The 25,166-nt window shown below is 41.8% G+C and overlaps 1 protein-coding gene across 12 annotated transcripts in view; it reads left to right on the forward strand.

Annotated features, from left to right (window-relative positions):
• Positions 1-25,166, forward strand: part of GPHN (gephyrin) — a 662,403-nt gene that overhangs the window by 403,758 nt on the left and 233,479 nt on the right. For 7 of the 12 annotated variants that reach the window (XM_026651346.1, XM_026651349.1, XM_026651348.1 and 4 more), the window contains exons 4-5: positions 4,361-4,453; positions 19,434-19,472. In XM_026651346.1, coding sequence (XP_026507131.1) covers positions 4,361-4,453; positions 19,434-19,472 — 132 coding nt within the window. The remainder of the gene's footprint in view (positions 1-4,360; positions 4,454-19,433; positions 19,473-25,166) is intronic. The other 5 variants (XM_026651347.1, XM_026651354.1, XM_026651353.1 and 2 more) reach the window with 1 other exon arrangement.

Below are 25,166 nucleotides of genomic sequence, written 5' to 3' on the forward strand. Positions count from 1 at the left end.
TGGAATACCATCGCTACTGACTGATGGGTTTTAGAAATAGTAGAGGTGGGCAAGACCATCCACCTTCAGACCCTTCAGGGATCCTTCTCAGGAGAGCATACTACATCAAAAGATGCAATAACTTCTGACTGTTGGTGCAGTAGAAGTTGTTCCTCAATAGCACAGGGCAAGGAAATTTTATTCTCATTATTTTCTCATTCCCAAAAAGACGGGCGTGTGAAGACTTATTTTGAGCCTATGAGAGCAAAACACATTAATAAGAAAGCTCAACTTCAGGATGGTGTCTCTAGCTTCTATTATTCAATCCCTAAATCCAAATGATTGGTATGCCACACTCTATCTCTGGGATGCCTGTTTCCTTATCACTATTTTCCTAGCTCACAGGAGATATCTCAGGTTGAAAATGGACAGTTGCCATTACCAGCACCGAGTATTACCATTTGGCGTTTCGACAGCATCCAGGGTTTTCATGAAATGCCTTGCAGTAGTGGCAGCTTCCTCAGAATTCTCATACTTGGACAATTGGCTCATTCACAGGAAATTGCACCATTAAGTAGCAGACTTCATTCAGCAGACTCTGAATCTGTTTAACAGGTAGGCCTGAAAGTAAAGAAAGACAAGTCAATACTGACTCCAACATGAAAAACAGAATTCATAAGAGCGATTCTGGACTCCATGATAGTGATGTATTATCTATCTTCAGAAAGATTTCAAGCCATTCTGGATCTATGTACCCCTCCCCAGACTTCAGAACATCAATTAGAATGTGCCACAGACTGCTAGGCCACATGGCATCGTGCACCTCCATGACTCAGCATGCCAAATCTCATATGTGCTGCATGGAAGGGTGGTTGAAGGTTGTATATCAGCCAAGTAGACATCAACAGGAAATGCTAGTTCATATTCCACCATTAATCTTATCATTAAAGTGGTGGTTGGACCCTACAAAAGTTTGCAGTAGATTCCATTCTCCTACACACACTTCCATCTAAGACTGGAGATGAATGCCATTTGAATGCAAATACAGGGGTTATGGACTGCTCAAGAGGAAAAGCTTCACATAAATGTCCTGGATTTAAAAGCCATTTATTAAACATGCTCAGTTTTCCTCCCAGCCATCAAGGGTCTTACTATACAAGTCATGATGAATAGCACTACAATCGTGTCTTATATAAATAATCAGGATGGTGCAAAATCCACTCCACTATGTCAAGAGACTGTATGACTTTGGAACTTCTGTATCCGCCACGAGGGCAACTGAGGGAAGTTCATCTACCAGGAATACAGAACATACTGGTAGATCACTTTGGCAGACAAATTGTAGATGACCACAAGTGGTTCATATATGACAGTGATTCTGTAAACTATATTCCTCAAGTGGAGTCTCCTGACCATAGACCTGTTTGCTAACAGAGAGAACTGGAAGTGTCTTCGCTTCTGCTTCAGAAAGGGTCAGAGCCATCTGTTTTCAATGCATTCCTGATTGCATGGTCCTTAGGCCTTCTGTTACGCATATTCCCTGATTCCGTTAATACCCAGGATTCTCAGAAAGCTCAAGCAGGAATCTGACAAAATGATCATGATAGCCCCAGCCTGTCCAAGGCAATTTTGGTACCTATATCTCTGAAATCTCTCCATTCAATCTCTGATACACTTATCTCTAAAACAAGACCTGGTACATCAGAATTGTGGCCAAGTCCTGCATCCTGATACATACACTCTTCATCTCACAGCATGAATGCTAGCTGACTGGTTTAATCAGAAAGAATATGTTCCTCAGAGGTTAAAAACATTCTCATTCACAGCAAAAAGGATTCCAACAGACACATTTATTCTCCAAAATGGAAGAAGTTTTCAATATGGGGATGAAGTAGCCTTGTACAACCTCCCAATTATCTTGGTTGTAAAACAGGAGAAATCATAGTTGCCTGCCTTATGGCCTAGATCAGTAATAAGGGTTGCACAGAAATATTAACAGCACTTAATCAAAGAGATGAGATCAGAATCCATGGTCTCCTGGCTGCCAGTCTAATGTACCTTCCTATAGGCCAAAGGGTTTTGTGTAAGAGAGTCTCTCTCTGTCTCTATCTTACCTGAGATGTGGGCAGGCTTGATGGATCTGCCAAATGCGAGGATCATGCATGGGGCATGACACTTTGCAGGTCTGAAACTAGATTGTTCACTTTCACTCTCTGATTTTCAGGCAAATCCATGGTGAAGAGAAAGGTAATTCCATTTTGTGGAGGATTTAATTCTTTTGTAATTTGGTTTCCTTCTGATTTGGAATGGTATCAGAGGCAGTCCACATGTCAGGCTACCTTAGACCCTGGAAACTGTAGAGTTACCAACTTTGAGGCAGTCTGCATGGCTGCTGAGGAATTGGTCAGGCGATCTGGCAGAAAACCAGGTAGGTTTTGAAACCTGCTTGGAGGTGGGATTCCATTGGACCCTTACCTGGGTTCTACTGGAACTCTGGTGAAATCGAAACATCTCTACAAAATTTTTCAATTTTGACAAATAGGCAAATTTTGATGAGAAAATGTTTTGCTGAACTTTTCCAGTCAGCTCTAATAGTAATGTTGTATTTGGGTTTCCAGTATTACAGGGAAAGGTTCAAATAAAACTATTTTCATTTAATTGGGGGAAAAGAAGTTTCATGAAAAAATTGCCATAGGATTTGTAAAATCCTTTTTTAATAAAGTTATATTAAACGTACATCTGGAGCTTAAGCTAAATTGATGGCATTCTTTCAAAACATTATGGTTAGTTTCATGACCATCAATACTCTTTTAGCCTTTTTCAAACTCAAGACAGTATTCACATCTAATCTCATGTTTCAAGTCATCACCTTATCTGTTGCCAGCAGTCACAAAAAATTGTTCTTCCTTTCCGCATATAACATTATAGAAAAATGACAATGCATTCACCTTTTTCTGAAGAATCAAGTCCAACTGCTAGGGTAGGGATATCTGACTAAATGAAATGCTAGTCTGAATGGTTTCTAGATACTATGATGATGGGCACATTAGATATACTGAAGATAAATAGATGCATAATGTTATTTATAAGGGGGGGAGGAGATATTTTGCCAGTTCTTGCATAGAAGTCTGGTGTGATTGCTGTAGCAGCATCTGGATTTATTACTAAGTACTGGCCCCCTAGTCCAACTTAATTTGAGAAGAAATATCTGAATAATATTTGTTAACAAATAAAACCATCTCTGCTTGTCTAGAAATTCACTTTAAAAAACTACACTAACAATTTTTATTAAAGGGACAATACAAACCTATAAAGACCAGTTTAGATGGGAACACCCCATGAAACATGTCATGTAATACCTAGTTCTAAGAAGATACCATGTTAAAGGCTTCATTTTGCTCCCTGCTGTGCCTATTGTAGGTTTAGAAGGACATATAGTATGGTCATGCCTGAACCATGTGCATTTCCTGCCGGTACTTGAGTTTGTGATACAGTCCATGTGTTGGTTTAAAATGCAGTTTTGATAGAAAATACAAATTCTGGTTTTTGTTAATGAAATTTTCATCCAGTGCCAAAAGTCAGTATTGAATTTTCATCATGGAGCTATGAGTTTTCTCAGTCCAGTCTTGGAACCATACTCTACTGGGTCCTTGAAAGTGCTGATGTGTAGTAGGGAGCAGAGAAAAGGTGAGGGAGAAGCAGTGATCACCTTTCTGCTGCTGTTTTAGGCATACAGCATTCACTTAATTTGTATTCTTGAATCTTTCCACCAAGAAGCTTACAGCAGTGTTGCTCTCATAATCATCAGGCCATTCCAGTTGAAATTAGAACATGGAAACCACAATCACCGCCAGGAATATATATATATATATAGTATATTGACATATGCTGGGGAATTTAGGCCCAGATTATAAAAGGTATCTAGATTCCTAACTTCTATTGAAATCAATGGAAGTTAAGAGCCTATAAATACCCTTGAGGTCTATGTGTGTATTCAGACCTATGTTGGAATGTGTGTGTGTAGTTCAGTATTGTAATAAAAAGTTATTAAAGTGTTAAAATTACAATTTTTTATTTTTCGTTTGGGACTCGGGAAGAATTCTCAATTTTCATTGAGAATCAATATCCATTTTCATTTCCAAAACACATTGGTATTGGTGCCCAAATTACTCTGTCATATATTGGTCATAAAGACAAAAAGAGAGAGAGAGAAAAGTATCCGTATAAATTGTCATGTGGAATGTCTTAAAAATTCTCTTCATTGAATATATGAATCTGAGTTTAATTATTGTTACTTGAAGATTTTTAAGCCTTAGGCATTTTTCAGATTTCTGTATTAACATTATATGCCAAATCTGACAGTGTTGATATTCTCTTTCAGGAGACACTGATAGACTGGTGTGATGAAAAGGAACTTAACTTGATTTTGACAACTGGAGGAACAGGGTTTGCACCACGAGACGTCACTCCAGAGGTGAGATATCCTGGATGCACAACAGTCTGCCCTTTAGCACATAAACTTCCTGACTTTTAGAAATTTCCTTCATTGACCTGATTGTGCAGTATCTCTGGACAGATTGGGTGATACCCAGCAAAGGAGCAGTAGCAGCAGTAGGGAACAAGTACAGATGAATGTCTCTCATAGCTTACATTGTGAACCCTTGTCTTCAGAGGACCAAAAAAAAAAGGCTTTTTGACTAAAACTTGCCATTGTATAGAATAGAGTTCCATCCCTCATACAAAAATAAAAAATACTATAGTATTCGGGAGTAATGTTCCTAAACACTATGCTTAATTATTCTACTATACAGTTACCCTAGTGCTAATAGAGGGCACAATGTGACCTGCACTATGTGCCTGCAAAAGGGAGAAAGAAGATATAAGACATCCCTTTTATTCTCCACTATTGGGTACACACATTACAGGTCACAGTATGTGTGGTATGGAGGGAAGAGAAACCTCCGCAAGGCTGGTACTGCCCTTCCTACACTGTTGGCCAGAACTTTGACACTATGCCTGCTCCGCTGTGTTGAGAAGCAGAGGTGGAAGGAATCTGCACCAGGTAAAAAGCTGGCACAGTTTCCTTCTCTCCTGGAGAAAGTGGGGAATCAGGAACTATACTATGACATTCATGATGTGGTTTCTCTTCTACTCCCAGGAGAGCGCAGCTACATACTGGCTCTTGCTTGGGGCTTATGGTAAAACCACAATCTACTCCCGTGTTTTGAATCATACAATATAATTCCCAGACAGATATGGAGATTAAAATAGAGTTAGGGTTGAGAGTATAGTTCAGTAATTTAAAGGGAAAAACATTACAGAGAAGTGGTAATTGACTCAAGACCAAGCATTACAAACCCAAGAAATTCAGAGTTAAGGTTACATTTAAAAGACATCCAAATATGTTAAGGTAAGAAAGTCACAATAAAGGCAACAAAAAAAACCTTTAACTCTGCATTCTAGTGACACCATGCAATAACTATATGATTATGTTTAAGGTATTTTAGTGTTAGAGTAAAATTAACCTGATATTTTAAATCACCGGCGGCTGGGAGAGAGGTTGCACTTTTTCCCTTCACAGTGTCACTAGAGAACAGAATTAAGGTTGCTTAAGTGCCTTAAATATGTAATTCTGTAATTTAGCATGTTTGGATTTCTTTTAAGTGCTAACTTAACTCTGAATTTCCTGGGTTTGTAACACTTGATCTTGGACTGATTATAACATCTCCATAATGCTTTTTACTCTTAAATAGATGTTAATTACTCTCAACCTCAACTCCATCTTAACATAGTTGTTTGTCTGGAAATTTCCTTTTTTTTTTTTTTGTAAAGGTCATTAAAAATGTCAGAAAACCAAACAAGAAACCCAAAGAGAATGTTGTTATGTGATATTTCTGATGATTCAAAGATATGTAGTATCAACTTAAATATTTTCTTAAAACTTTTAAGGCAGATTCACTGGGACATGAGAGCACTGCAAAGCAACCAGAGCATGCTGGCCAGTTACACCTGATTTGCATTGCCAGAGCACCACAAAGTAGCCAAAATGTACAGGTGAATCTGGCCATCATTTTGCAATTGACTTATCGGTTTAGAGGACTGTATTACAGATAACAACTCTTTGCAAAAGGATGGGCAAGAGAGAGCCCAATTCCCAGGGTCTGATATTGCCGAACTTTAAGGGCTTAACCTCTGCTCCTGCCTAGTTCCCTAGGCAATACTGCCTTGGTGCACAGTGGAGTAGAGGCAGCAGAGTCACATGGAGCCTTTCAAGCAATGTCGCCCACAATGAGCTATGGAACCTCAAAGGGCAGTGGCAGTTGTGCCAAGTAATCTACCAATGAAAACTCTTCACACAAATGTGCAGTCTCCCTCATACCACAGAGTCATTAAAACCAAAAGAATTATTACATTTAAATTAGTTATAGAATGGCAATGACGATTGATTGAGTTATTGCTGAGACCACAATGGCCCTTTATTGGAGATGTTGAACTGACTTTCCCTGATCCTATATAATCATGACAACTAGATACAAAAATCATTAACAACTTAGAATGATTGCAACTTAATTTCTTCTAACATAACTTATTCACAAGATTTCACTTGATTATAACTATATGGAAAGTTTTAAGTATCTGCATTATTGTTATTAAAAATTGTTTGGGAAAAAATCGATAAGGATAAATAAAAAAGTACTCCATTTAGGAAGGAACAATCAGTTGCACACATACAAAATGGGAAATGACTGCCTAGGAAGGAGTACTGCAGAAAGGGATCTGGGGGTCATAATGGCTCACAAGGTAAATATGAGTCAACAGGGTAACACTGTTGCAAATAAAAGCAAACATTCTGGGATGTATAAGCAGGAGTGTTGTAAGTAAGACACGAGAAGTAATTCTTCTGCTCTACTCTGTGCTGATTAGGCCTCAACTTGAGTATTGTGTCCAGTTCTGGGCACCACATTTCATGAAAGATATGGAGAAACTGAAGGAAGTCCGGAGAAGAGCAACAAAAATGATTAAAGGTCTAGAAAACATGACCCAGGAGGGAAGATCGAAAAAATTGGGTTTGCTTAATCTGGAGACAAGAAGATTGAGAGGGGATATGATAACAGTATTCAAATACATAAAAGGTTGTTACAAGGAGGAGGGAGAAAAAATTGTTTTTCTTAACCTCTGAGGATAGGACAAGAAGCAATGGACTTAAATTGCAGCAAGGGTGGTTTAGGTTGGGCATTAGGAAAAACTAATGTCAGAATGGTTAAGCACTGGAATAAGTTGCCACAGGGGGGGGGGGGGAGTTATAGAAGCTCCATCATTGGAGATTTTTAAGAGCAGTTTAGACATACCTCTATCAGGGATGGTCTAGATAATACTTAGTCCTGCCCATGAGTGCAGGGTACTGGACTCGGTGATCTCTCGAGGTCCCTTTCTTTCCTATGATTCTATGAAAAAAGAAAAGACTGCCTTACATTTCTCAAAGGGCCCAGTTTTTAATTAATTTTAACTCAAACTAACATTTATTTACTCCATGCATCTGAAGAAGTGAGGTTTTTTACCCACGTAAGCTTATACCCAAATAAATCTGTTAGTCTTTAAGGTGCCACCGGACTCCTTGTTGTTTTTGTGAATACAGACTAACATGGCTACCCCCTGATACTTAACATTTACTTATAAATTCTCAGAAAATTCTATACTCAAAGAGGAAGAGCTGTAAATTTGGGAAGGATACATCGTATTTTTCATATATAAAAAAAAGGCTGAATCCCTGCTTTAATTGCAAAATGAAACTGCCTTAACTATGAAATTGTGGCCATCACCTCCATAATATTGTCATTTCTAAGGGTTCTTTTAGGCAAATGTCTGTTGGCACTTAAGTGATATCAGCATGTTTAAAAGAAGAGTACTTAGCCCCAGAATGAATTATTTTCCTTTGAAGATTACTGGAAGGCAAATGCATAATAGAAAAAACGGTTGTTAAGATGTATTTAATTTTGTAAATAAATCTCAACTAAATTAAAATAATTTTACTAGAATATTGGAGTTATTAAAAATAAAAGTTTGTGACATAGGAAATTCATAATTAAGGTTCACAAACAACCTTTACTGTCACATTGTATCCCACCTATGGTCCACATATTTTTTGGAGCAGTATCTTAATCACATCAGGTCATTGCAATTATCAGAGGTAACTCAAACAATATATATTTTGACGGATGAAGATTGTGCTCATAGCCTTATAAGGAATAGTGGCTATGAGACAGTAATTATGGACTGTATATGGAGAGATCAGAGGTTAGGTGTTTCTTACTGCCACTGGGTGGTTAAATTTGAAGCAGTCTGTCTTTGTAGGTGATCCTGAATGGTGGTGGTGAGGGTGGTAGTTCTGTATCTACAGCCTGGTAGTTGATGATATTTCCAGTATGAACTGGAGCCAAAAGCTAGGAATTGCATTGCTGAGATAATCATATAACTCTGGTTGTTGATATCTTTACTGTGTTCACTGGGATACTAGGGTTTGGGTGCATATTAGAAATGTGGTGTGAAATTGTTATTTGGCTTTATGGTGGCTTGGTGTCAGGGGATGGTTGAGAGTTAAGGTTATTTATGGAACCTCAGTTTTACATTTCCAGCCTTGAAATCCTTTTTTTCTAGAACTGCAAGATAATAATGTTTTATTTAATTGATATGCAGATAGAATCTTAACAGAAAATTAATGATATTTTGCCTTAGACTTTTTAGAAATTATTTTAAAACATTGACATGATCATTTGTTGTAGATCATTCATTCTGATATAAAAACATATTTTGCTTATGGCAATCAAATAACTTAAGGTTAAAAGTGCTAGTATAGACATATCCTCTATGTAGTCCCCCCACCTCCATGCACATTCTTTGTTATACACTATCTTGCAAAATACACCTAAAATAGCAAACATATATGTTCCTGCATACCTTAAAAAAAAGAGAAAATTCTCCTGCCTCTCTCCAAAAATTTTCACTCGCTATAGCCAACTATTCCACTCTCTTTGAATGTCCCTCTTGTGATTGATCCACAGGCTTCCCTTATATATCACAGCTGGTCACATGACTGTCACTTGGCCCTTAGGGAGCAACAGTTAACCAGATCCCCCAACAAAGTACATCCCTCCTCATGCCTGCCCTTAAAGGGCTCACCGTCGACTCTGGAACTCCACCAGAGCGAGCGGCGGTAGCACAGTCGATGGGGGAGCCACGGCCGTCGATCCCGCACCGTGTGGACCCCAGGTAATTCAATCTTAGATACTTCGACTTCAGCTACGCTATTCGCGTAGCTGAAGTTGCGTATCTTAGATCGATCCCCCACCCCTAGTGTAGACCAGCCCTCAGTGTTTCCCAACTGGCATAACGTGGCACAGTGGTGTGCCATTAGGCTCGAACAGGTGTGCCATGGAATTTTTTGAAAAACTACATGTGAGAACAAAAAAACCTTCCCTTGTATTTTAATTAGTGTTGGAGCCAGATCCCATACTGTACTTTTGCTCTCTGGGACGAGGCCCCATTTTAAACATTATGCATGTGTCACATTCTATTCTCCAAAGATAGGCAAAATAAGAAAATTGCTGCTTGAAAACTTATTAGCGTTTGATGTAAGGATACTTTGTATTTTCACATGTGATGTTGGCAATTTGTGTTTTAATGTTTATAAAATTTTAACTTTTTGATTCTCAGCAAATGTCCATGTGCCTCCCCATATTTCTGCCTTCCATTTAGCAGAAAGGTTTTCAAACTGTGGGGTGTGACCCAGAAGGAGGTGCGCCCTACAGTTTGAAAAGCATCACCTCCTGCCAGGACCCAGCAGATCAGAAGCTGGTGAGAACTGCCCGGCCCACTTGGTCCCCTGTCTCTCTACGCTGTGGGAGCCAGGGCGCTGGCTTGCTTTTCTGCAGCCCTTCCTGCCCTGGTCCCCAAGCCGAGCTGGGCTACCTCTGTATGGCTAGCGTTCCCTAGGCAGGGCAGGTAGCACAGCTCCAAACTACCCCTGACATGCTCTTGCCTCTCTCCTGAAGGAGCCTGGCTCTGGCTGGCACCGCCCGTGGTGCCCAACTGCCATGAGATGCTCCCCAAGGCACTCGCTCACTGCTGCCCTAGCATTCCTGTCTCTGCTGCTGCTCCACAGAATGTGGTGATCAGTATTAGTACCAAAATGCAATGCTGAAAATTCTGCAGTCTCTCTATATGGAAATAAATACATATATGATTCTTGGGTATAAATACAGAGCTTATTGCTAATAGTCTATCAAATAGTCAGGAGGTGCTAGTATCTTTCAATCATTATTGATCTGCCTGGGATTTGAACTAGCAATTTAGCAGTGAAAAGCCATACAGCCCACTACCAATCTCTTGAACCATCCAGTAGTCTGGCCTTAGGAATATTTTTTCTTTTTATAACATGAATAGTGTTTAAAGTTCCTATCTCCAGAATTTCTGAATACATCTTTGTCATGAAAAGTTTAAAACCTGAGAAAAATAATGTATTTAGAAAAGTTATCCATGCTGTTGACTGGAACAAGATTATGAACTATTAGCATAATAAGATGCCAGCAATTAATATGTATGGGACTTGACAGAAATGTATATACACAAGCTTCCAAGGTCATCTGACTCCTCCAGTCCCATCTTCAAGTGATAGTTTTTGCAGAGAGAGGAAAAATGAATGCATGGAGGGACTATTACTATAACTACTATGCAAAATCAAGAAATATGGAGAAAACAACTACTTAAAAATGGAAATGACACCCTTCAATGCAATGGGAAAATGACACTTGTACATATGGATATATGTTGATACTTTCATGATATAACGTTCATAGCTATGACATGAATAAAGGAAAAACATAAAACTGAGTTCACTGTGCACTTCAGAGTTATGTTAATGATTGCATTTTACTGAAATATCAAAGACAAAAGGGGGACCCTAGGTGAGTTCTTTGTTTATGTATAAAGAGATTGTGTGCCTGCAGGAAAACACAGTGCTGGATGGGAGTCTAATCAACATGCACACTGCAAATTTTGTGTACTGCAAAAGTCAGTGTCAGTTGTCAGGCTAAAATCTCCACATATCTCTGAATGTTTAGGGATTAGAATATAAATAATTGAGTTGGGGGGAGGATGTGGGAGTAAAACCCTGCGTAAAAGCTTGCACATTATAGAAAAAGGGATAGGATCTTGCAATGTTCACTTAGAAAATGTGTAGATTAGCACAGGATTTAATGTGCTTGTTGAAACCTTCAACCCTTGCAGTGCAAATCACTGGTGATTAGCCACATTCTTTAAGTGGTGACGCTGTTTTGGAATTAGGGAGATTAAAATATTGGGCTTGATTTTTCACTGGTTTACACCTTGTGCAGCCTCTTGCAGGAATGCAAAGTGGTGTAAAATGCTACTTTCAGAGTAGCAGCCGTGTTAGTCTGTATCCGCAAAAAGAACAGGAGTACTTGTGGCACCTTAGTCTCTAAGGTGCCACAAGTACTCCTGTTCTTAAAATGCTACTGTTTTATTTGGTTATGTCTCACTCCCTCTTTGCAATCACATAGCACAGGTGTAAACGACTACACAAGATGCAGTGCAATGGAGAATCAGGGCTATTCTGCTTGTATTTGTTTCTTATGTGAAAGCCTGAAATTCCGAGGTATTTATAGGTATTTATAGTATTTATTCTGAGGTATTCACATACATGAATAAAAGAATAACTAAAATGGCCACTGTTGTCTGGAAGCAGTCATTCTGGGTAAGTTTTGCTTCCATTCATACTTACTTGCTATCTGAGGCTATCCTGGTATTTGTGCCCTAAGAGTCAGAGCCGGCTCCAGCTTTTTTGCTGCCCCAAGCGGCGAAGCAAAAAAATAAATACATAAAGATAAAGCCGCAATCGGCGACACTTCGGCGGCAGCTCTACCACGCTGCTTCATTCTTCGGTGGCAATTCGGCAGCGGGTCCTTCCCTCCGAGAGGGACTGAGGGACCCGCCGCTGAATTGCCACTGAAGACCCGGACGTACCGCCCCTCTCCATTGGCCGCCCCAAGCACCTGCTTCCTTCGCTGATGCCTGGAGCCGGCCCTGCTAAGAGTGCACTGTGCTTCTGAATCCTGGCTGTGCTTTCTGGAGCATCAAAACTAGTGGATGTTCTATTGTCCAGGAGAGTTTGAATCAAACTGCTGGGCTACAGGGTCTTGCTGCCAGGGGTTCTTTCTTTTCCTGCAATCAAATGTGGAGGGGGACATACTCAAGGTGACCAGACGTCCCATTTTTAAAGGGACAGTCCTGTATTTAAGCTCTCCTGCAGGTGACCCATGTCCCATTTTTTCCATCTTTCCCCCCACTCCCAGTACTGGCGGGTCCTGCTGCTGGCCGGATCCCTGCTCGTCAGCCGCTTGCCCACCAGTGGTGAGTGGGGGGGTCCAGTGGCCAATGATAGGGGTGGGTGTGCAAGGCTGGTGGCGGGGCAAAGATGCAGCACGTGGGGCCAGCCGCTCCCTCTTCTGGTCTGTCAGTGCAGACCCTGCTGCGTGCCGGCTCTTGGCCAGCAGGGCCCTGCCCCCCCATCCCGTTTCCGCCCGGCACTGGCTGCGCGCTGTGAGTTGCAGTGGTTGCTAAGTGCAGGCAGGCGCCAGGCAGCAGCCGGTTATGTTTTGCTTCTGCTGCCCATCCATCGGCCTTTTACATGCTCCCCCTCTCCCTGTCCTCTCTCTGCTTTGCCCCTTCCCCCCCCCCATCCAGCACCGCTGCTCCTCCATACTCTCCCCCCCTGTGAGGCGTGCCCCACTCTCGGCGCTGTACGGAGAAACAGCCCCTGGTCGGTGCACTCAGCTCATTAACAGCCTGGCCGGCAGGCTCCTTCCTTCCCCCACTGCCTATGGCTGGGCTGACACCCCAGGAAAGCCTAAGAGGCACTGGCCAGGAGGCACCGAGCCCTGAATGTGCCAAAACTCCACACAGCACTGGCCCAGGGAAGCCTCTCTGCCCCTCAGCTAAGCTATGGAATGGTGTAGAGGGGAAGCAATTTCCACCCTGTTCATGCCCCAATCCTGCAGGCTCTACAGCAACCCCCCAGGCAGGGGCTTAGCACCTTTTTCACCCGGCCCCCTGCCCTGGGTCCTGCCCCCAGGGATCGCGGGATTGCTCCATTCCCTAGGCACCCTCCCCTGCTGAGCCACGCTGAAGCCCTGCAGTCAGGTTCCCTGGGCCCTGGTGCACAATGCATTCTTAGGGCTTAACCCAAAATGTAGTGATTCCTCATATTGGAATGTTGGTGCTTCAGAGAGCAATACCAGCTACAATGGACAGCACTAGAGGTGTTTTACCTAGTATGCTATACCTGGTAGATTGTGCAGCCTCAACATGATATATATAGTCATTAGCTAGGACACTGTAAACAGTAATGGATGAAATTAAAAGAAAATGTGGACTGCGTATCAGGAAACCTTTCCTGTTAGTCTGTGAATAGTCTCCCATGGGAAATGTTAGAAACCTCTTTATTTTGCTCTTTTACAACTGGATTAGAGAAAGCACTGAAAACTATGTTATAGGGAACAATCTGTACTGGCAAGGGGAATGGACAAGAGTTTTCCTTCTCTAATTTCTATGATTGGGATTAGCATTATTTGTTACTCTATGTATTCAAGTACAATCTATCCTACAATCTGTTTACTCCTCACTTACTATTCTCTTATTTTAGTACCAAGTACAATACATGCAAAGTAATCCATCTATTTCATTTTTATATATATTGACTTTAAAAGCTCTTTGATAGGATTCTTACAGTTAAATGGAGGAGGGGAAGAACAAGATGTCTACCGCAAAGACTTTTCATCTTGAACTGGTCTTTTGGATCTTTGTTCTAAACATCATTGTGGATAGTTCAATCAAAACATCTGCTCATTGCACAGCAGTGGCCAAAGATGTGAACAAGATATTACATCGTGTTAAGAAAAACATAGAGAATAATACTAAAAAACCTGCTAAGTAATTAAATGTCACTCTTGTCCTGTGTTCAGTTCTCGTCACACCTTCTCAAAAAGGATATAACAGAAATAGAAACAGTCTAGAGAAAGGAAGCAAAAAAGAACAGAGACATAGAAGACTTCCATATGAGGGAAGATTAAAAAGATAAGGACTAGGAGGCAAAAGTTTACTTGAAAGGTAAACAAAATACAGAAGTGAAACATTTTGAACCAAACCCGTTAACAAAATGTCTCCTCAGTTGTGCATTTTGTTGTTATTTTGGGGCTTGGGGAGAATTCCAGCATCAGACTATTGTTTTCTCATGTAATCCTTCCCTTTGCCCCATCAGAACTCTCTTCCCACCACAGTGAGGAGAGGGATTAGGCAGGGAACAGACAGTAGTTTGCTTCTAATTGTGTTCAAGGAAATATTAGCATCTCAGCTGTAGGTCATTAATCGCCCTGCCTTTATTAATCCCTATAAATATTATACTAAAATAATTCATGTATTAAAATGTTTCCTGCTAATTAGGCACTTGTGGTTGTGCTCACAGGGACTGTTCTTTCCTTCTCAAATTGTGAAACTCTTGTTGATAGTGGGCAAGAAAATAAATATTTTATAAAACCTTCAGTCAGACCATTTGTGCCCATTATCACATCTTGTGATCTGACTGATAGCTTCCAGGCTTTTTCCATCAAAGCCTAACTCTGTCCCATATATTTAGTAATATGATTATCTAAGCATGATGTGTATAATTCTAAATTACTCCTTTTATTATGATATTATCCACATTCCAAACCTCTTTCCATTTCTTACATTTCATTGTTTAACCCTGTTCAGTTGCTTCATATATGAAAGTTTGTTTATTGTTTCCTGAGAGTCATTTGTTCTAGTTCATTCCCACTGAAGTCTTAGGTAGAATCTCCCCCTTAAAGAAAAGATGCTAGCCATTGTGTTTGTGATGCAATGCAACTAACTCTGGCCACATCTATTCATAATATCACATGAGCTGCTGAAGCTGCCAGCAGGTAGTCTGAGTATCTTTTTTACTGTACAATATTAACGGCTACTCTGGTTCCATTGCTTACAACAAACTATAATTGACTAGTTTGTGCCCCTTACTTATGATATCATATTACTGGTTACTCTTGGTTCCTTTCTTAGGGCTAAATTTTCCTCTACACTTTTCCAAACCCAAGTAACAGTGCTTGATACTGGGGAGTTGTTTTGGGAAGGATAGGGAAGACATTCCACTTCTATGGCCAGTAGACCCTGATCCATCTGCTACAGCCTGTCACTGCCTTACCATGCTCACAAACCCTGCTGCACAAGGATGCATAGCAAATCCCTGTGGATACTGGCTTTGTGACTTTTCTGAGTTTCCCAAATCTTGACTCAGCACTACACAATACAACTAGTGCATCTTTCTCCTGTGTCTGAACTTCTCTGCAGTTTGGAGAAGAGATAAAGATTGCCCCCTTATTGCATTATATTACCTATCCAAAATGGGATGTAGGTATTTTTCAATCTTGCTGTATAAAATTGATGCATAGGTGGCTGACTACATGTGAAAAAATACTTTGTGCTTTGTATTAGAAGCAGTTGAAGTGGAATTTACAATGACCAGGATAAAACAATGGATATAATACTTGGCCAGAAGAGATATTATTGTAAAGTAGAAAGCCAGGGAAGCCATGAAACTAGGGAGAGAGTGCTGACTCAATAAAAGGAGATGAAAGCTGACAGTCAGGAGAAAAGATCCTAATTCAGTTAGTGAGGATGGGATGCAAGCTGGAAGTCAAACAAAGGCAACAATTATATTTCAAGAATCGAGGTTAGGAGTCTTCAAGAAAGCACCAAATCTGTTTAGGGTCTGGTGATGGAGGTTAGGAGGCTTGGAGAAGTCCTGGACTACAGGACTTTGGGATGTGGAGGACAGACATTGGGAACCAGGGAGAGGGCTTTACTCCATCATTGTGATGGAGTTTAGAAACTGTGGAGGGTGTTGATCCCATTGGTGAGTGCAAGTTTGATAGCTGGAAATAGAGTCCTGATCCCAACAGAGGTTGAGAAAGAAGGAGAGTGCTTATTCTATCAGTTGGATTGAAGTTGAAGGAGACGACTCTGGTTCCATTAGTGGGGTGGAGATTAACAGCAGAAGATGATTTGGCCAATAGAAAGAAGGATAGAAGAAATAATGCAGAGTGACAAAGACAACTTCAAGGAGGAGGATGGAATTCCAATGACTGGCATCTGTTGGGGTCTTTTCAGAGGCTTTTTGTCCATTCCTTTGAATGTACTGCCTCTGACATGACCCAGAAAATTGGGGCACAACGCAGATCTTGTCTAAGTAGGGACTCTCAAAACCAGTGATGGGTGAATTTTACAAATTCTTCTTCGAGTACTTACTCATGTCCATTCCACATTAGGGGTGTGTGCTTGCCACATGCACCGGTGCCAGAAGTTTTTCCCTCAGCAGTATCCATAAGGGAGCGGCTCTGGCATCCTCTCCTCCACAGCAAAGTGGTGAGAGTCCTGATGGACAATACGGCCTCGATGTTCTACGTCAACAGGCAAGGAGGAGCGCGCTTATTGGCTCTCTGCCAAGAGGCTCTCTGTCTCTGGGACTTCTGCATCTGAAAGCTGGTCACCTCCCCAGCATCAGGAATGCCCTAGCAGATCACCTCAGCAGTAACTTCTCCTCTCACCATGAGTGGTTGCTCCACCCGGAAGTGGCCTGCATGAGCTTCCAGAGATGGGGAACTCCCCAAGTAGATCTACTTGCCACCAGGCGAAACAGAAAATGCCATTGGTTTTGCTCCCAGCAGGGCCTGAGCAAGGACTCCCTCTCCAATGCCTTCCTCATGCCGTGGGCCAAGGGTCTGATGTACACGTTCCTTCCGATCCCTCTGGTCAGCTGGGTCCTAATAAAGATCAAGAGGGACAACGCATAGGTTATCGTGATCGTCCCTGCATGGGCTCACCAGCACAGGTTCGGCATGCTCACGAACATGGCGGTGGCCCCTCCTTGGCCCCTTCTCTACCATCCGGATCTGCTGTCACAGGATCAAGGTTGGCTCCTACACCCCAACCTCGAGTCTCTACACCTCTTGGCGTGGATGCTCTGTAGTTTAACCTGGAGGAGCATACCTGCTCGGAGGAGGTCCAGCAGGTCCTCTTCGGAAGTAGGAAGCCATCCACGAGACTAACTTACCAGGCCAAGAGGACGAGGTTTTCCTGCTGGGTGTCGGAGCGCGGCATTTCTCCCTCGCGTTCTTCAGTGCAGTCCATCTTGGACTACTTACTGCAGCTCAGGACCCAGGGTCTGGCACATTCTTCCATCAGAGTGCACCTCGCAGCCATCTCCGTGTTCCACCAGCCAATCCAAGGTCAGACGGTCTTTTCGCATGACATGACTGTCAGTTTCCTGAGGGGCCTCAAGAGGCTTTACCCACAGGTACGGGCCCCTGTCCCACAGTGGGACCTTAACCTGGTCCTCTCAAGGCTCACCAGCCTGCCTTTTTAGCCGCTGGGCTCCTGCTCCCTCCTACTTGTCCTGGAAGGTCGCTTTCCTGGTGGCGGTGATGTTGGCGGGACAAGTCTTAGAGATTAAGGCCTTGACCTCGAAACCTCCTTACACAGTGTTTTGTAAGGACAAGGTCCAGCTGCGGCCCCACCCAGCCTTCCTGCCAAAGGTGGTATCTTCTTTCCACACGAGCCAGGACGTAGTCCTGCCAGTATTCTGTCCCAAGCCGCACAAGACTGCCGAGGAGAGGCATCTGCATGCGCTGGACATCCGGAGGGCCATGGCTTTTTACTTGGAGCATACCAAACCTTTCCATAAATTGACCCAGCTCTTCATCGCTATGGTGGATAGGATGAAGGGCCTTCCAGTTTCTTTGCAGAGGATTTCCAACTGGATCACCTCTTACATAAAGACCTGTTACGTGCTAGCAAAGGTCCCACCGCCCATTCGTTAGAGCCCATTCGACTAGAGCACAGGCATCTTCGGCGGCCTTCCTGGCGCACATCCCAATCCAGGACATCTGTAGAGCCGTGATGTGGTCCTTAGTCCACACATTCACATCTCATTATGCCATCACTCAGCAGGCCAGAGACGACACTGTGTTCGGCAGAGCTGTATTACAATCTGCGCAGCTGTGAACTCGTACCCGCCTCCATGGGAACTGCTGGGAGTCTGTAACTGGTGTTCTTCGAGATGTGTTGCTCATGTCCATTCCACGACCTGCCCTCCTTCCCCACTGTTGGCGTTTCCGGCAAGAAGGAACTGAGGGTGGGGGGAGCCAGCGGCGCCCCTTATACCGCTCCACATGGGCGCCACTCCAGAGAGTGCCAGAGGGGCTCCATTACAGATAATGCTGAGAGGAAAAACTTCTGGCACCAGTGCATGTGGCAAGCACACACACCTAATGTGGAATGAACATGAGCAACACATCTCGAAGAACACCAGTTACGGAAAAGGTAATTGTCTTTTTTGGAGGTTTGGATAAATATATGAAAGTTCGGATACTTCTTTGAACCTTCAAGCCTACAGTGAGAATTTTCCTACGTCCCCTCACGTATAGCCTCTCCCTCACCACAACTTGCCTGCTCACCCTTATCTTAAGGGGATGTAGGTGTCCTGCTGAAGTGTAGATCAGTCTTCAGGTTGACATCTGTGGTCCCCTTCATCCCTCCCCAGGCAGTTCCTCATAATTCTCAGTCAAATCCCCACTCCAATCCGGCAAGCGACAACACCAACTAGATGAAAAGATGCAGTTGTATTTCCACTGGGTCTGGTTGCTTCTGTGACTTTCTTAGCACTTCTCAGATTTTAAAGTGTGTTTTTGAAACCAAACAGCTTGTGAGATATCTGAAACATACTTTGAGATACAAATATAAGGGATGCCCCAGAGAGCCCCTGAGTTGCAAAAGAATAGCAGCATCAAGGTACAGTGAAGGCGTTGCTGAATCTCCCCAAACACAGCAGCTGCTTTTGGAGAAGAAAGGGGCCATTCCCACAAAGACTGATGCCCCCTAGGGTGGGAAGTGATTATCTGGACAACTTCAAATACCAGCCTTTGCTAGAGGTGAGTTGGGGTTAATGAACCTCTTTAATGTATCCCATAAAATGACCTGCATAAGCCTTGGGGCACTGGTGTCTGTCCTCAATAGCTGTCTTCCAGTGGATATGGGAGTGAGCTCTTGATGCTGTCTCCTATCTCCACTTGCACAGCCTGCACTAGAGGTAAGTATGGTTCTTGGAAATAGAGGTGGGATATCATGAGATGAAAGTGGTATGGACTTCTTAAACCTTTCTCAGACCTCAATAAAGGCTTGGTTCCAGAGAGAGGCAGAGATTCAGACCAGTTCTTATTTTGCCCAAAACAATTCACCCAGCCCTAAATTGACCTGCTTTTCCTCAAACAGGGAGTCAGAAATCCCTTTTCTCTTCTGTTTTTCTGCTGCAGAAATTCCCAACATTCCCATTTTGTGGGCTCCAGAGAGGGGTAAGCAACATCTTCAATTCCAGCCAATCATTTTCAAACTAATTCTTTGCTGGTTTTTTTTGTTTGTTTGTTTGTTTTTTAAAATCATCAGAAACAGCTTTCAGGCTCATTTTTCCCATTTGTTTGATTTCCTTGTGGATTCGCATAGTTCTGTTAATAGGAGAGTCCTGTGGCCTCCCCAGGCACCAGGGCTCAGATTCATCTGCTGTTTCCATTTATGTACTGTTCTCTATTGGATTTTCATGGTTTACTATGTTAATCTAATGGTGTTATTAGAGAGTGTTTTGCTCACACTATCCTCCAGTACCTGAAAAGCATTGTCATCCTGCTGCCAACCTATTATCAGGCTTCCATTTTCTCCATGCCAGCAGTTGTATTTGATTATTAATGGACATTGCCCTCTTGCTACCCCTGTCCACCTAGGGATTGCCTGGCATTCATTGCTCTCTTTCTGCTATGTCTACTTGCTGGCAGCTCAGCATTGGATCCCTGAAGCCCTGGCGTTTTGCTTGAGTGTATGACTATGCCCTCTTGACCACCTGATTGCCTGACATTGACTATCTTTTGCCCTATCCATTTGTTGAGTGGCTTGCATTGCTTTCTTACTGCTTTTCACATCAGATTGCACATGGGCATTGACTTCCTGCTGTCCTGCCTCCTTTCTTGAGTGCCTGGTATTGCCCTCCTTCTGTTGTGTGCAGCTGTTGACTTCCTAGAATTGCTGTCCTGCTGCTTTGTGCATCTGCTGATTGCTTGATACTGCTTTATTGACTTGCTGAGTGTCTGGCATTTCCCTTCTGCTTTTCCACCTGCTTTCTAGCTTACATTATATCCTTGCTGCCCTTTGAGTCTGATTATATACTGGCATTGCCCTTTTTGCTGCGCTGTCCACTTGCTTATTTTCCTAGCATTTCTCTCCTGCTGTCCTGCCTACCTGCTTAGATATCACTTCCAAATAAGCACAATTTGAAAAAAAAAAAATCATAGGAAATGTGAGAAACAGGAAAAGGCTATTATCTGGCTCCAATGTGCCCTGCTTCAACCCAACATACCAGCACTTTAATATTGACCTCTGTATCTTCATCCTGCTTTGTCATAGGATTACTCAATCCCTTCTCCTCCTAGAAAAGACTGAGAGGTGCAGTAATCTCATTTAAACTCTTTGCTGCAATCTCCTCATCTGGGAACTTATTCTGTAGGTATATTACAGTTTGCAGGACATAGCATTTATACAATGCTATTCAGTCTAAAATCACTTTACTAACATTATCTACAGAAACCCTTGCAATACCACTGTAAGGTAGGTAATTAACTATTAGCCACATATTGCTGAGGCTCAGAGATATTAAGGCATGAATGCTCAGCTGTGCCCAGTAGGCACTGGGCATAGTTTATGGATTCCAAGTGTAGTAGGGACCATTGTGATAATCTAGTCTGACTTCCTGCAAAACACAGGCCATAGAACTTCCCCACAATAATTTCTACACTATATCTTTTAGAAAAAAACATCCAATCTTGATTTTAAAATTGCCAATAATGGAGAATCCACCAAGACCCTTGGTAAATTGTTCCAATGGTTAGTTACCCTCACTATTAAATATTTACACCTAATTTCCAATCTGAATTTGTTTAGGTTCAGCTTCCAACCATTGGATTGTGTCATACCTAGATTGAAGAACCCATTATCAAAGGTACTTGCCCGTCTCCCAGGCAGGTACCTATAAACTGTAATCAAGTCACCCCAAGCCCTCTCTTTGTTAAGCTAAATAGATTGAGCTCCTTGAGTCCATCACTATAAGGCATGTTTTTTAATCCTTTAATCAGTCTCGTGGCTCATCTCTGAACAATCTCCAGTTTATCAAAATTCTTCTTGAATGATGGACACCAGAACTGGACACAGTTTTCCAGACGCAGTCATACTAATGCCAAACACAAAGGTAAAAAACTTCTCTACTCCTACTCAAGAGTCCCCTGTTTATCCAAGGATCGCATTAGCCCTTTTGGCCACTGTGTCACATTGGGAGCTCATGTTCAGTCACTGCTTCCCAGGATAGAGGTCCCCATCCTGTAAGTATGGCCTATGTTTTTTGTTCCTAGATGTATACATTTTACATTTAGCCATATTAAAACACATATTGTTTGTTTGCACCCAATTTACCAAGAAATCTAGATCACCTAGTATCAGTGACCTTTCCTCTTAATTATTTACTACTCCCCCAGTTTTTGTGTCATCTGCAAATTTTATTTGTGATGATTTTAAGTTTTCTTCCAGCTAATTCATAAAAATGTTATATAGTGTGGGGCCAAGAACTGATCCATGTGGGACCCCACTAGAAAGACCCCCACTCAATGATTCCCCTTTACAATGGAGGAAAGAAGCTAAAAAAAGAGGTTGATGCTCTAAACAATACTGCTTGCAACTGGCCGAAAGATGCCTTTGTAGCAGTGGGAAATTGCCAGAGTGCAGCATATTCCAGACATACACCCTCTCACTCAGGTGTGCCCCTAACACATCCTCAATGCTGAGAGAATCTTCAGCTGCCCACTTATGGCAACTTTTTGGCCTATTTACATAGAGCAGGGACCAGGAGCTGACCCTGTGTGATTTGCTCAATGAGACAAGTCATTGTCAGAGCCTAGAATAGAAATAAGGATTTCCTGCTTCCTTCCCCTGAACTCAAATTACTAGACCACACCTCTCCTAAGCCATGCTGGAGTTCTCAGTTAATTCTAATTTTCTTGGTTTTGGATCATGCTTTTGATCCAAAACCAAGTGAACATTCTGTCTCTATACATTCCTTTCATCTCTGTCATAATTTCATAGAAAAGAATTATGTTACGTTAAAGTCGTCCTTCTTACAATTAAAACAAACTGACCTCCCATAACTTTTCCTAATAACTTAGATTCTTCAGATCTGATGTTACCCGTTTTGACCTGTGATATTTTGAAGGGTGCCTAATTATTATAGGTTTCAGAGTAGCAGCCGTGTTAGTCTGTATCCGCAAAAAGAACAGGAGTACTTGTGGCACCTTAGAGACTAACAAATTTATTAGAGCATAAGCTTTCATGGGCTACAACCCACTTCTTCGGATGAGTGGGTTGTAGCCCACGAAAGCTTATGCTCTAATTATTATAGAAAAGGTCTAACAATTGCTTTATAAAGTAAGAGGATAACATTCTTCAAGGCAACAATCTCTGTCCTCTGGGATAGAGACCAGCACAGTATGGGATCAAGCAAACAGTTTTTATAATATCAGATTTTTCAAGACATTCACTTCCCCTTGGTAGGATAGTTCCCAACATTACAAACAGTATTTCGGATAATGTCAAACCAGGACTTTCCTTATGAGTTTTCTGGTTTTCACTTTGACCCTTAGAAAACTGAGAAACTGTTCTACACTGAGAAACTGACCACTACTATTACTATTACTTCCACTCCCACACAATAATCTTGCTCCTCCTCTCCTCTCTGTCCTTCCACCTGCTCTCCCTTCTCGAAACACAAGAGTTCTTCCCCCTCTTTTATCAAGTACCCAAACATACTCTGCAAGCTCACAATTGTAGAAGGCTGATGTCATCTTACTCCCCATCAACCTTGCATTGCTGGAGGTCCTAGTAACAGGGCTGTCTGATCTCAATGCCAGCTTTCATTCCAGTTCTTCCCCAACTCCCAATCTCAGCTCTCAGTTTGACATTTCTCCCTTTGCTGGTTCCCAGCCTGGTGTTTGGGAGCGGGTATCAAAAGGAGACATTACATTAGAAGGGTGGAGGGATGGTTTCCTCCAACAAAGTAGAGGAAGACTGTTGGATGCATCTAGAACTCATTTCCTACCCAATAAACCAGAAATCTTCCTTCTAGCATAGCATACTAGTGTCTCTGCATTACCCCTTCGAAAACAGCTGTCTCTCAAATGTTATTCAGATTTTCTAAGTTTTAAATCAATCAAATACCAATAGAATGCCACCAAAGCAACTGACTGAGAGGCCACAGAATTTGCTATTTTTTTCAGTGTTAAGAGCTTTATATGTTTTTTCAACTGAAAATTTTAATTAGCAAGAAAACTAGGACAAAACTGCCTCAGGCAGCTTCTTAACAAGCTATCAAGGCAAGTCAGTCTTGCAGGTGTGATGTTCAAATTAACAAAAATTCTAACCAATTTATTTTAAAAGATTTTGTGTTCATTTCAGAGAGATATTTATCCAGTCATTTTCACATCTACAGTTGAGTTATAATTTGATTAAAGAGCCAATAAAAATATCAAAAGCAATGGAAAGCACTACAGCAGAAATCCTATTTATCAAGTCCTATCATCATCTTTGCTCTTTGGCATTCTGCCCCTCTGATAAAGTGACCCCTATATGTGTTAGCTTCTTTAGAGCAGCTGTACACGTTGCAACAAGAAGAGTCTTAAAATTAATTTTTGAGATGCTCAGCTCACCCTCTTTCAAACTTGTAAACTTTCCCTGTGTGGCACCTCTGTGTTTCCTAACTCAGTCAACTTTTATCCCTATTTTATTTCCTATTAATGAACTCTTTGCCTTCACCACTTATTTCTGAAATGGAATCTTGTAAAATGATTTTTGAATATCTAATGTACATCATCCACTTAAATGCCCTTTGCATGCCTGAGTACTTCTGACTATCAGTCATCCAGCAAGGTTTTTTTCATGTGTTTTCGTACTACACATCCTCAGAGAGTTTCCGTACAGTAAAAGATTTTAAACTTTTTGGATTGTAGCATTCTTCTTTGTCTCTTACTTCCATAATTTTAAATAAAGGGTCTCTTGTTACTTTGCAGTACTCCACAATCTTTCCCAAAGCTACCAACAATTTTAAATTACATTGTTGCTTTTCTGGTTGCTTTGTTCACATCCTGTAATCTCCTGTGCTTTGTCTATTTGAAGGGAATCATAGGTATCTAGGCATTTATACTGCATTCATCATTGTAATATCTGAACACCTGGCTTCTTTAACTGTCATTCCTGCAAAACTGATTCTGGACTAATGCAGACCAGCACCCTGTTTCTCTCTAAATAAAGTAACTATTTGTCACTTATGTTTCCTCCTAAACCTGAACTGAAACGACAACACTATCCTGATCCCCTTGATGGAAATTCACTGCTTTCAATCTCACTAGAATCTCTCCTTTTTTGAAGAGAAGTCACTGTATACTCTGCAAACTGACTCTGTAAAAGTTGCATTGTGGAATTCCATGTCTCAGTGGCTTCCAGATCAAATTTGAGAGATGTTTTTTCTAAATGCTGGTGCCTTGGTCTCCACCTAAAATGTTAACCAGGGGTCGGCAACCTTTCAGAAGTGGTGTGCCGAGTCTTCATTTATTCACTCTAATTTAAGGTTTCGTGCGTCAGTAATAAATTTTAACATTTTTAGAAGGTCTCTTTCTATAAGTCTATAATATATAACTAAACTATTGTTGTATGTAAAGTAAATAAGGTTTTTAAAATGTTTAAGAAGCTTCATTTAAAATTAAATGGCCAGGACCCAGGCAGTGTGAGTGCCACTGAAAATCAGCTTGCGTGCCGCCTTCGGCACATGTGCCGCAGGTTGCCTACCTCTGATGTTAACTATGACTCATGCATTATCACCAGTAGTAATTTTTTTTCCAGTCAGAACTTATTTAACAATTCTGTTGCTGATCTACCAGACAGAATAGACTCTAGTTCTCTCTGTC

Source organism: Terrapene carolina, unplaced genomic scaffold, assembly GCF_002925995.2.
Source record: "Terrapene carolina triunguis isolate 2854851 unplaced genomic scaffold, T_m_triunguis-2.0 Scaffold96, whole genome shotgun sequence".
NCBI lineage: Eukaryota > Metazoa > Chordata > Testudines > Emydidae > Terrapene > Terrapene triunguis.